Here is a 12,494-nt window from a genome sequence, read left to right on the forward strand (position 1 = left end):
CTGTAGTGTATTAAAAATAACAAATTTTTAAAGTAAATTTTGTGCAAAATATAAACTGAAAAGTGCCCTCTTTTATTGATAAGAAAAATGTCAACAAATATCAACAAATGTCAACAAAACATAATTCCTTATCTACTCAAATAAACTCATTTTGAATAATAAAAAATAGAAATGTTCTTAAAATGTTACCAAAGCTTAAAAAAGATGATTGACAATAAAACTATTACATGAATGTATTTATTGTGTTTTATATTTCAGCATTAATTCTCATTATTTATTTTGTATTCGGTACATGATGACTTATTTTTCCCCACTCTGGGAACCCCTGGGACCAAAGGCTTATAAAAAGACAGAAATATTTTGGTTTTATATCCTCCTGAGACCCAGGAAAGTACAAGTTTTGGCCTTTTTATTTTTTGCATTAAATAATTGCCTTTATTGGAAATGGCAACGCAACAGTTTCTTCAGATGCATTTTTAAAATTTTTATGGAATATCTTTTGCAGTGGAAAACTTTTTTTTTTCTTTTTTTTTGCGATAAAGCTGTGAAACTCTTGTCTCCACAAAGGACAAAAATGCATTGCTGGGTCTCAGGAGGATATGATAATGTAAATACAGACTGGTGTGTTAAGTCTCCAGACCACTTAAAAATTAAATGTATATGCATTTGTTAATGTCACATCTAATCAGAATCACTTATTCCCAAAGTGCTTTACAGAGGCAGCGCCCTTAGTCTGCATAATGTTGTTTTTGCAACTTTAGCATTATGTTCTGTCTGACATTAACATCAGTATTAATTTAAAGTTGGCTACTCACCTGGCTTTCATCTTAAGTACATACATTTTTCCCAGAGGGATTTGGGATTGGGCAGCCTACTTAGACTTCCTTTTTTTTTTTTTTTTTAATGCATTTTCTGCTTTAGAGATTAAATATGCCATATCTTAAATACTTTAATAAGATGAAATAGAAAAAAAATGATAGAAGTGCTAATTGGCTGATGTTTTTAATGTATATGATGTATATGAAGTGTTTTTACACATACAATATATATTTGTTTAACCCATAAAGACCCAAACATCCACTAGTGACCACAACCATCTACTGATCAAACTGATGAATATCTATTGATCCATTAATCCTATCAATCCATGAAAATAATCAAATTGAAATACAGTTATTTATCTTTTCATGGTCATCAGATATGACCCACTTGGACGTTCAGAGGCTCCGTAGTTACCGTGGAAACACTGTCATCTTCTACAACATTGATTCACCAGTTGGATCAATGACAGTGGGTGGACACACTGGGTTTATGTTCAATTAATGAGACATTTTACTGAAAAAAAGTCACTTTTTCCTCTATTTTCTCTGTTTTTGATATAATAACATTCAACTTAATTTGAGCTTTTATGGACATCAATCATGATCTGTAAATGAAATATAGAAAAAATACCTCATTTTCACTTAAGAATGCAAAATTGTGAGCATTATATTAGAATAAATGCTGATAAATAACTTAAGAAAGTTAAAAATAGAGAAAAGAAAAAATCACTGGGGAACTGACTTAAAAGTAGGTCTGGATCTTTACGGGTTAAGTACATTTATGCCATAGATTTCTAAATGTCCCACTAGATAGAATCTGTGAAGTGAATATATTGTCATGTGCAGACAGTGTTTTGAAGTAGATCTGGTAGCTCTGAGACAAACATTCCTTCGGAGTAAAAACCTATTCTTTGTGAAATCAGCAAGATTTTCCAAGTCAAATCAAGCTGCTGTACATTCAGTGAAATGTCTCTGGATGTCTTTGCAGCCTGTCTCTACTGTTTATAGATATGCTGTTTTTAATCTTCATCTGAGACCACATTTTTCCGAAGGTGCCTGTATTGAGATGTGAGGATGTTCCTGGGTCGGGGGGGGGGCATCAGGAGGAGAAAATCGTTAATGATTCTAGGGGTCCATGAAATCCAAATTCTCCAGTCACAAACCTTCTTTGTTAATCTTTGAAACTGAGCGTAAACAGTGTATTTCAAGCATTCAATGTTCTGAAAATAAAAAAGCAATCAAAATCACTGATCTATGTAACACTTACAACCTTTGCGTAAACTGATGTATCTTTTCTGCCTGTACTCTTTGTCTCCTGGCAATGTTCTGTTCGTGTGATGCTTATGTTGTTATATCAATATTGTACTGCAATTTTTATATTTACACTGTATTTTGTATAACAGTAAAACAAACAAACAAACACATAAACAAACAAACAAACAAACAAATGAATAAATAAATAAAATATTCTAGGGGCCCATGGTTATTAGGGGCCCTAGAAAATAGAACAGTAGTGTTTTTCTTTTTTTGGCAAAATTTTTTAACTGCTCACTGTGAAAGAATGCTGTATTTTATTTGTTTTTTGCAGTAGATTTGTTTTGTTATTGACAAAAAAAGAGTCAAATCCACCAGCCTCTGTCTCCCATCTCCCCCCTCCTTATTTCATGATATGGTTTGGTCCAGGTGCGGACGCAGATGCTAGTAAATATACTTCCATCCAAAAGTAAAACTATATACATTTATTTTAAACATATTTATTAATCTTTTTTTTGGTCCAGATTTAAGTTACATTGAACATTTGAATATTCAGTTTCAGAGGCACTGAGTATGTCCCATTCTTCCCATCCCCTCACCCTCCCACCCCTGGTCCTACACGACATACTTGATAGTAATAATAATAATAATAATAATAATAATAATAATAATAATAATAATAATAATAATAATAATAATAAAAAAAGGCAAAGCACTTAGAGAACAAAAAAGGTAAAATAAAAACGGAGAGGAAAATAAAAAAGAATAAAATAATGTGGCATGTTGGAGGAGCAGCTGGGGGAAGTTTCCCAGCATGCATTGGGACGAAGTTATTTGGGATAGTTTTATGTATTTACAGTGTTCTAAGTTTAAAAGAAGTGTTGTTCCTGTTTGATAACTTAGTTAGGATGTGTTTTACCCTTATTGTTAGTTGTTTTCTTGTGGAAAGATTAATTCTGTTGATTTCATTTTCTTGCACCAAGTTGCTCCTTTGTTTCATGACACTCTGTAATGGTTATTGAGTTGTATAAATCAAACTTCCTGAATGTCTGATCTTCCCACCTGAATGCCACATTAAAATAAAATAATAAAAGCAAAACTAAGCAAAAAAAATAAGGCAAAGTACTTAGAGAACAAAAAATGTAAAATTAAGAAGGAGAAGAAAATAAAAAAAATAATAAAATACTAAAAGCAAAGCAAAAAAAGTCAAAGTACTTATAGAACAAAAAATGTAAAATAAAAAAGAAGAAAAAATAAAATAAAACAATACAAGCAAAGCAAAAAAAGGCAAAGCACTAATAGAACAAAAGAGGTAAAATAAAAAAGAAGAAAATAAAATAGTAAAAGCAAAGAAAAAAAAGCCTCATAGTAGACAAATCTGCTTATTCACAAATACATCCTACACACAAGATACTGAACTATATTTTATTTATATTTGTATATCAATAGAAACAATCAAAAACTGCCATCATAAAAGTCGGATTCCACCTTTCTCATCAGTCTTGCTGGAAATCCTGAGTCAGTCTGCTCCATTCCTACTCAGTGTCACAGTTGTAGGGTCTGTCTGGCTCGTGGCATTTAACTGGTGGGGTCCAAAGTCTTTTTTTTTTTTTTTTTTTCACGAGCTCCTAGATCGTTGGCGCGCGCCCCCCATGTATCTGCCTGGGTCCTTGTCAGTCCAGTGTGTCCTCGTGCATCCTCGGTACGCCGACCCTGACTCCCTTTGATGTGGTCAGCTGATGCTCCACTCCTCTGTCATCATGACTCTTTAACCCCGCCCTCTCGGGGCGCGCGGGGACAGCGAATCAAACAGACTGGGGGGAGTAGCAGGAGAAGGAGGAGGAGGAGGAGGAGGAGGAGATCCTCAACTTGGACTCCGGAGTGTGTGCTCCTCCTGGTGCGGTGCAGTCACAGCTCTACACCGGACCGGTATGCAATATCCACGGAGGAGGAAGTGAGCCGCGCGACCGTAAAGATGCAGGCGGAGGACATGGAGGTACCTATGATTAATAACCTTAACGATAACGGCGACAGACAGAGGCCGAAAGGGAAAGATGTGTTCAAGGAGCAGCAGAAGGAGTCGGAGGTAAATCCGAGAGGCGTTTGTGTACAGCCGGCTACTACAGGAGGTGTGTGTGTGTGTGTGTGTGTGTGTGTGTGTGTGTGTGTGTGTGTGTGTGTGTGTGTGTGTGTGTGTGTGTGTGTGTGTGTTGTTGCTGGGGAGCTTTCAGATCAGCTGAATGTCCTTTTCCATGCAGTGAGTCGCTGTCTTGGCTCGAAAGCATGCATGCATTCAGACAGGCAGGCAGACACCGAGGTGTTATTTTGGCAACCGGCTCCTATAAATAACCCCAGTAATCCTCCAGTGGAGAATGCAGGTGGGGAAATGTGAGTGCTGCTGTCAAAGGCCGACCACCACCAGCACCAGCACCACCACCAGCACACACACACATCTGAAACACACACTACTATTCACTGATCTGAGCAGGCTGTTACATAAGTCACACTTTTACCTTTCACTTCAGTCCTCCACAATCGATCAGTTAATTGAACTCCACTAATCAATCAATCAATCAATCAATCAATCAGTTTTTCATTTCTTTATGAATGGGTTGCATTAGATTTTAGATCAGGCAAGTTAAAGAATGAACACTGGAATCTGTTGTGGACAATTTTCAGGATCTCTGCAAATTATTTGATTATTACTAAGATAAAAAAAAGCAAAACAAAACTTAGATTTAAAAGTGTTAAATAATTTATCTTGTTTTAAGAGTTAATTCTAAGCGAATAAACAGATATTCAAAATCTTTTATTCCTTCAACTATCACACTTTTAAACTCTGACAGAAGCCATTTTAGTCATTTTATATGATTTTTTTTTCTCTCTTTTTTTTTTTTTTTTTTTTTTTTTTTTTTTTTTTAAATATTAGCAGAACCATTAGGGTCTTTTAGTCTTTTAGTCTGCATTGATATTTAGTTGCTTTCAATAATCCTGTATTTGTGCAGTGATTTATTTATGTTTGTCACATTGCACTTTGGATGTGGGCTGATGTCTGTGGTAAGCTGCAAATGAATCGCCCATATGAGATAAATAAAGTTTTCTGAATCTGAATCAAATTTTTTAAGTCTTCATACATCTGTAGACATGCTTATTTCTAGATTTAACAATCTTCATTCAACAAATCTTGTCAAGTGCTATTATCTTGCTACATGAACAGATATCTCTTGTTTTGAGTACCTTTTTACTCAGATTTAGTGTTTTTATTTTGTTTTTAGACACCCCTTTTTCGTAGTGTATTTACGTTTTCAGGAATGCATGTTGAAATATTAAAAGTGACATGCATAATTTCTTATTTTAGAAACAATGATGGCAGTTGAATTCATGCTTTATGTATTACCGCTGCGCATTACAAACCTGATTTGTGGCTTTTGCAAAATGTTTGGTTTTAATCATCTACCCATACAGACCGTAACAGGCACCAGGGACTAAAAGCCTCTACTGATCTAAAATGTTTTCATAACTTTTCAACCACTGATCCTATCAATACTTTGAAGTAATTTAGGTTAAATGTAATTTTTGGGCTTTTCAGCGTCGTAGATGTGACCCATTAGGTCATTCAGAGGCTCTGTAGTGAACATGGAAACACAATTGTGTTCTGCAACATTGATTCAGCAATACAACAATATGGTGTAGATGCTTGTTTTTATGTTCAGTTGATGGTAAATTTCGCTGAAATAGTCACTCTTTCCTCAGTTTTCTCTGTTTTGTTACAATAACCATTACATTTTCCTTGAGCTTTAATGAACATCTACACAGTAAGTGAATCAAAAACAGGAAAATGCCTGATTTTCACTATAAAATGCTAAATGCAGAGGATGATATTATAATAAATCACTTGAGAATGGGTAAATGTGGAGGAAAAAAATCATTTGGAAGTCATCACAAAATAGCTCTAGGACTTTAAAGGTGAAGTAATTAGCAAAATGAAGGAAAAATCAGTGATGTAAAAAAAATATTGCAGTGCCACAGACATTCTAACAGATTCTGTAGGAGGATGTTTTATATCTTATAGACATTCTAGTTTTAACAGTAGCCAATCCCCCTGTTTCCAAACATGTAACTGCCACAGCTTATCTAGTGGTTTTAGTGCCATGCAGCTATAATTAATCCCCTTATGAACAAATTAAAGGAAGACGTTTTCATCCCTTGGTTTCTGTGCTCACGTACTTAGGAGATGGCTGTCAAAGCTGTCACCAGGGCCAGTATCCAGTCGGTAACACGCCTGACGTATGTGTGTTTGTATGAGCACAGTGGAGTGACTGGTTTTGAGGGAACTGGAGCATATTCATCTCACATATTCTTGTCTGGGGCTGGAGGGGGGGTTGGTGGTGGTGGTAGTGACGGTGTGTCATGGAGCAAAGCGTTAAATATCAAAGCCATGTGTTAATGTTGATATTCCCTGCTCTGTGCATTTATACTGGAGTCCAACCTCGAATCAGATCCATTCATGTGTGTAAATCGTCTGTCATCTGTGTTGGGCAGTCGCTCATCTGTTGTCTCTGTGGCATATGTTGGTGCGAGTGGGGGTGGTCTGCCTTGACACTGTGCCCAGTGTTTGCACACTGATGTGCTGCAGAGTTTGCGAGCGAAGAAGCTGTGCCAGTTTGGAGAGAGGACGGCTTTTCGTTATCAGCTGGTCGCAGAGCGGAGACTGGATGTGAAACTGAAGGAGAGGGAGCGAGGGATTAGATGACTAGAAAGAGGAGGAGGAAGAGATGGAGAGAGGCAGCAGGGAGACAGACCGAGATGCTCACAGGATTAAAGGGAGGTCTGAGTATGAAAATAGTGGTCATTTAGCGTCAGTCCCCCTGGGCTGAGTGTCCTGTGGTGACTGGACTCTTCATCAGGCCTGTGAATGAGGAGGTTGACTTAACTCTGATTCATCAGATGACTCCCAAAGGCTGTGAGGTTTGGTATTCAAATCTGAAAATGCTGTTTCTCTCTGTAAAAAAATCTGCACTGTTGCCCATAAAGTTGGAATAATTTTGTTTTCAGACACATTCGTCTTTTGATTCCTATTTCTACACATCAGTAATCACCTTTGACCAGGTATAATGATCATGTACCGAGTCCCAGTTACAGTTTATCTATCGACAATAAATCACATTGTCATAATCATTTCATGAGAAGAGGTAAAAATTAGGACTGTCAAAATTAACGCACTAAAGTGGATTAATCCATCATCATGATTAATCTGATTAAAAATTTTAACCCAAATAATCCATCTGCAGCACAGAATGACTCTGAATGTCTCTGCCAACGCTTTGGGCAGTTTGTCCATGTAGAGTTTAGGGGTGTAAGAAAATATCAGTTCTGCAGTATATTGTGATATTTCACAATACTGTATCAATATTAAAAAGTACTGTATCAATATTTTAAGGTATTTATTCAAATGCAGTTATTATGGAGGTTCATTTTTGCTTTTTCTTTATATTGTCTTTATTATTATTTAACACTCTTTTATTAAATAATGTTAGTTCCTTTGTTGGGATTGAACTAAAATAATGTTCTGATGTTAGTTCTGAACTAATAGAATATGAACATTTGAACAGGATCTTAAACTGTAATGTCTGTAAAACAGAATTTCAGTTTGAATACAGGAACATTTTGTGATATCCTCCTGAGACCCAGTAAGTAAAAGGTTTTTGTTTTTGTTTTTTTTACATTACACAGTTGCATTGATTGGAAACTGTATGATGCCACAGTTTTTCAGGTAATTTTTATTTCATGAAATTTCCTTTGCAGTGGACAGTTTTGTTTTTTTGTTTTTTTAATAAAGCTATGAAACTCTTGTCCACTACAGAAGACAAAAATGCATTGCTGGATTTCAGGAAGATATAGCATTAGATCCTGTTCTGATCAAATAAAAATGTGTTTAGTATTTGTGCATATTTCTGGTGTAATTCAATTCTTTAAGGAAATAATCATTTGAAAAAAAAAAAGAAAAACAAAAAAATTGCCTTTTTAACAGTATCATGATACATCGTGATATATTGTATCATCATCCTAGTATTGTGATTTGTATCGTATTGTCAGATTTTTGCCAATACACAGCTCTAGTAGAGTTAGCGTCACACATGAACAAATGGGCAGTTGATCCAGTAGTGACAGGCAGCAGAACCAACCCATAAAGATGGAAGACACTAAACAGCATGTTGGCCATCAGGATGGAAATATGAGGACAAAAACCCCCAAAATGGAACAGTGGTTTCAGGTTATTTTGTTTCAAGTTGTTTTGTTGAAACTGTTGAAGGTGTTTAATAAACAGGTTAAGTGCATATATATGCTCTTCTTTCTTGAGTCTGTTTGCTCATGCAAATTCATTCATTATCTGAACCCGCTTTATCCTCACTAGGGTCACGGGGCTCGCTTAGAGCCTATCCCAGCTACATAGGGGCGAAGGCGGGGTACACCCTGGACAAGTCGCCAGTTCATCGCAGGGCTATACTCATGCAAAATGAAATGCAATTAATATAGATTAAAAATGAATGACATTTAATCGTGATTAATCAAAATGAATCCACAGCAACCCTGTGATTAATCTGATTATAAATTTTAATCATTTGACAGCACTAGTAAAAATATTTTATTCCAACTTTATGGGCAACAATGTATTTGGGTTTGAGAGTAATGGTCAGATAAGAGGGGAGATACAGCAGGATTTAATAAGACTTATAAGGGTTTTCCAACTTTACTGTTGTTCACTCTGGCATTATAAAACATGTGGAGGGGGCCATTAGGGTTCACCTTTTACTGGCTCAAAAACAACTTATTACATAGTAGTAAGATGAGAGTATATGGCTTTTGGGAAATTCTCTGAGCATAAATGAAAAATAAATAAATGTAAGCAGTTTTTCGTGAACTTAAAGCTGCACATTGTTACTATTGACTGGCCTGTGTTGCGATAACCTTATGAATGAGCAGGGGCTGTGCAGTGGCAGCACTAGATGGATGTTGGTGTTATAATCGCTGCCTGCAGCACAGCATCTACCTGAGATATTTCCTCATACAGAGGTGGAAGAACAGCTGATAACTGTCCTTTTTTATAGAGCTTGCTGTTGAACCTCCACATAACCACTGAGTGTCAAATGTATGGAGATTTCATTTAAGATTTCAGAGGGTTTATCTTAAATTGTACGATGCATTCAGAGGGTAGACGTCATGTAGCAATGGGTCCCGACTCCCTTTATCTGCACAGGGATTTGTTGAATCATCTCTGCTCCCAAGTGCTTCTCATTTCCTGGTTTACAAGTGCAGTAATGACATCAAATTACATTACTTAGGCTCAGTGTCGTAAACAAACTAGCGGCTGACATCCTGGACTCACTTGCAGCAGGTATTTTTAGTCGACAGTTACATGACCAGGATAGCTGACTCAGATCACATCCTTATTTACAGTTCTGCTCCCTGGGGAAGGTTTCACAGAGTTAAACACACCCAACATTTGCTGCCTTGCTTTTTCTGCCAGAGGTGATTCTCAATTCTCATTAACATAAGATGAATGTTTAATAATCCCTGCAGGGAAGTTTCATCAGTTTATTCCCCCCACATTAACCCTTAAAGACACTCAGATACTTTTGTGGCGACTCTCAGATTAATTTTACTCTACTTTTAACCATTTCTAAGCGATTTAGCAAAATTTATTACAATATTTTCCTCTGCATTTGGCATTTTTCCCATGAAAGTTGGGTTTTTTCCTGTATTATTCCTATATTTAAGAGTAAATTCAAAGGTTGTTACATGAAAACTGTAGTAAAGGGACATTTTCAGCCAAAATATGCCATTAACTTAATGTTTTTCAACCTTGGGATCGGGACCCCACATGGGCTCGCCTGGAATTCAGATGTGGTTGCCTGAAATTTCTAGTAATTGATAAAAAATATTAAAAAAAAAAAAAAGTACTGTTAAAAATATATGGTGAGTTGACAGAGAAAATCCCAATCCATAAAAGACATGACAAACTGAAGCTGAAACTGAAGCACTGTGGTACTGTTTATCTTTCAAATGTTCATTGTGGTCGGTTTCAGATGCTGCAGCTCTTTCATAATTCATAGTTTGAGTTATTGTTTGTTCAGTATTAATTATCAGCCTTGTAAATCCAAGCTGGACTGACATTTTTTTTTTGTTGCTTGAATTAAGCAACAAAATCTTGAATTAAAATTATATTATTATTATTATTATTATTATTATTATTATTATTATTATTATTATTATTATTATTATTATTATTATTTAAAAATCTGCCAATGCAACAAGTGAAAATTATCTTGGTAAGATTTCTTGAGATCTGTTGTCTAAAAATAAGTTCTTATATCTCACTGAAAAGTTACTCTTTAGGTGATTATGTCTTATTTTAAGTGTGATGAGATATTTTGACTAAAAATAAGAAAAATACACTTGGTAAGATTTAGATTTTTGCAGTGTGTAGGTTTTTAACATTATTAAACATTTTAGATCAGTAGATGCTTTTGGTCACCAGTAGGGATGCACCGATCCGATACCAGTATCAGGCATTGGCTCCGATACTCAGTGTGTGTACTCGTATTCGTACTCATAAAAGTAATCCGATACAAATGCACCGATACGACTTACGGCCGTGTGACATTCACAGTTCAATGCAGCAGGTACGCAGCGGTGGAATAATGTGTGGGGAGTGTGAAGAGTGTGGAGATTTTTCAAAATAAATGACGATAAAAGTAACGCTGACTGCAAGTAATGTTAAAGCACAGACGGATACGGATGGTGCGTTCTGTCCGTCCTCTGCATACATTCCATCCGTTTTCCAGGAGCTGGCGGATGGGTACCCAGACAGAGAATACTAGTGGGAACCGTGAAGGTAGAGGATCTGTTCAAAGAGCGACTGTGTGAGTTAGAGAAAAACTACTGACAGGTTTATGACAAATACCCAGGGCTGAGCAGGCTTCCATCCTACTTATAATACTATGGAGGTACAGAGCGGTGTGGACTGTCGCCAGCGGAAGTGAAAATGAAGCTTATCACTCATTTCTCTTTTCTCTACCTGCTGAAGCTTCACTTTTAAACCTTACCAGTGAAAACGCTGCGATATTAGTATCACATTAGTGTTACCTCCTCTGTCGTCTCCATGTTTATTATGACTGACTTTCTTCTTCTCAAAAAATTTTACTCTTCTTCGTGGTATTTTTCCAGTATGGTTAATTAAGAGCAGCGCCCCCTGGTGAATTAATTGAGAAACGCTCATTCCGACACATTAAATGTCAGTACCAGCACTTTGTTCCAGTCAGACTAATGACAATGACAATAAAGCACATTAACAAAAGGAACTAACAACTGGAATGGGATTATTAAGTACTTGTATCAGTACTCGGTATCGACAAGTACTCAATTGTAAGTACTTGTACTCATACTCGGTCTGGAAAAACGTGGTATCGGTGCATCCCTAGTCACTGGTGGCTGTTTATCTTTTTTCTTTACCTTCACCTTTACAGACCTAAAGAACCTTCCTATCAACAGGCTGGGTTTCTTGTCACTGTGGCGATCCAATAATGGTAAGGGTACATATCACATGGCTGCAAATGCCAGTGAGTACCCTGTTGGAATCCTTCAGAACATAGTCTGAAGGAATCGAATGTTCTTCGATATCCTCACATTTCCTGTCACTCTTCACTGTAAAATGAAGGTATACGACACCAGATAAAAGAAAAAAATCTCCTGTTACTGTAAGGCTCCTGTTTCCCAAGCAGCATTACAAATCGATGAATGTATAATATGGCTGCGTTTATTTTCATTCATGAATCAAGTATCACCAAACATAGCTGTAAATGAATGCTACGTCTAAAATGATATGCCTTATGGTACATGCTCTTTGTAGAGGAATAACTCATTTATTACTGATGCTGCCTGCTTTTTATTGTGCAGTGTTTTCTTATGTTTACTGAAGTGTGTATGCATGCCTTCTGTTTGTCCTCACAGACAATTAAACATATGTTTCACTCGAATATATTCAAAAGAACTCCTACTACTTGTTTTGATGCGGTATGCAGAAAAACTCACATGATGCCATTAATGCAAAGAGTGTTTTACATCAGCTTTTTGTTTTTTCCTAAGTAAAAGCAAGAACTGCAAAATATATTCTCAGATCAGTGCTGGTTTTCATTAAGATACAGCAAACATAGTAACCGTGAACAAATGCAAAACAAAAACAAGGAAACAAATAGACAAACACTGATGTAGAATTCCACTAAAAATTCTTATTCCCCCTAAATACTCTCAGTTGTGAATGTCAGGGTTCCTACACAAGCATGGAAAGTATGGAAAAGTATGGAATTTTATTTTATAAATTTCCAGGTCTGGAAAAGTATGGAAAATGGAAACAAATGT

General features: G+C 36.3%; 1 protein-coding gene across 3 annotated transcripts in view; it reads left to right on the forward strand.

Annotated features, from left to right (window-relative positions):
* The first annotated feature begins 3,875 nt into the window (after positions 1-3,875).
* The window catches only part of strip2 (striatin interacting protein 2), a 39,443-nt gene continuing 30,824 nt past the window's right edge, over positions 3,876-12,494 (forward strand). The window contains exon 1 of one of the 3 annotated variants that reach the window (XM_030149784.1): positions 3,876-4,161. In XM_030149784.1, the coding sequence (XP_030005644.1) occupies positions 4,051-4,161 (111 nt within the window). In that variant the 5' untranslated portion in view covers positions 3,876-4,050. The remainder of the gene's footprint in view (positions 4,162-12,494) is intronic. The other 2 variants (XM_030149787.1, XM_030149785.1) reach the window with 2 other exon arrangements.

This window comes from Sphaeramia orbicularis, chromosome 12 (genome assembly GCF_902148855.1).
Source record: "Sphaeramia orbicularis chromosome 12, fSphaOr1.1, whole genome shotgun sequence".
Classification (NCBI taxonomy): Eukaryota; Metazoa; Chordata; class Actinopteri; order Kurtiformes; family Apogonidae; genus Sphaeramia; species Sphaeramia orbicularis.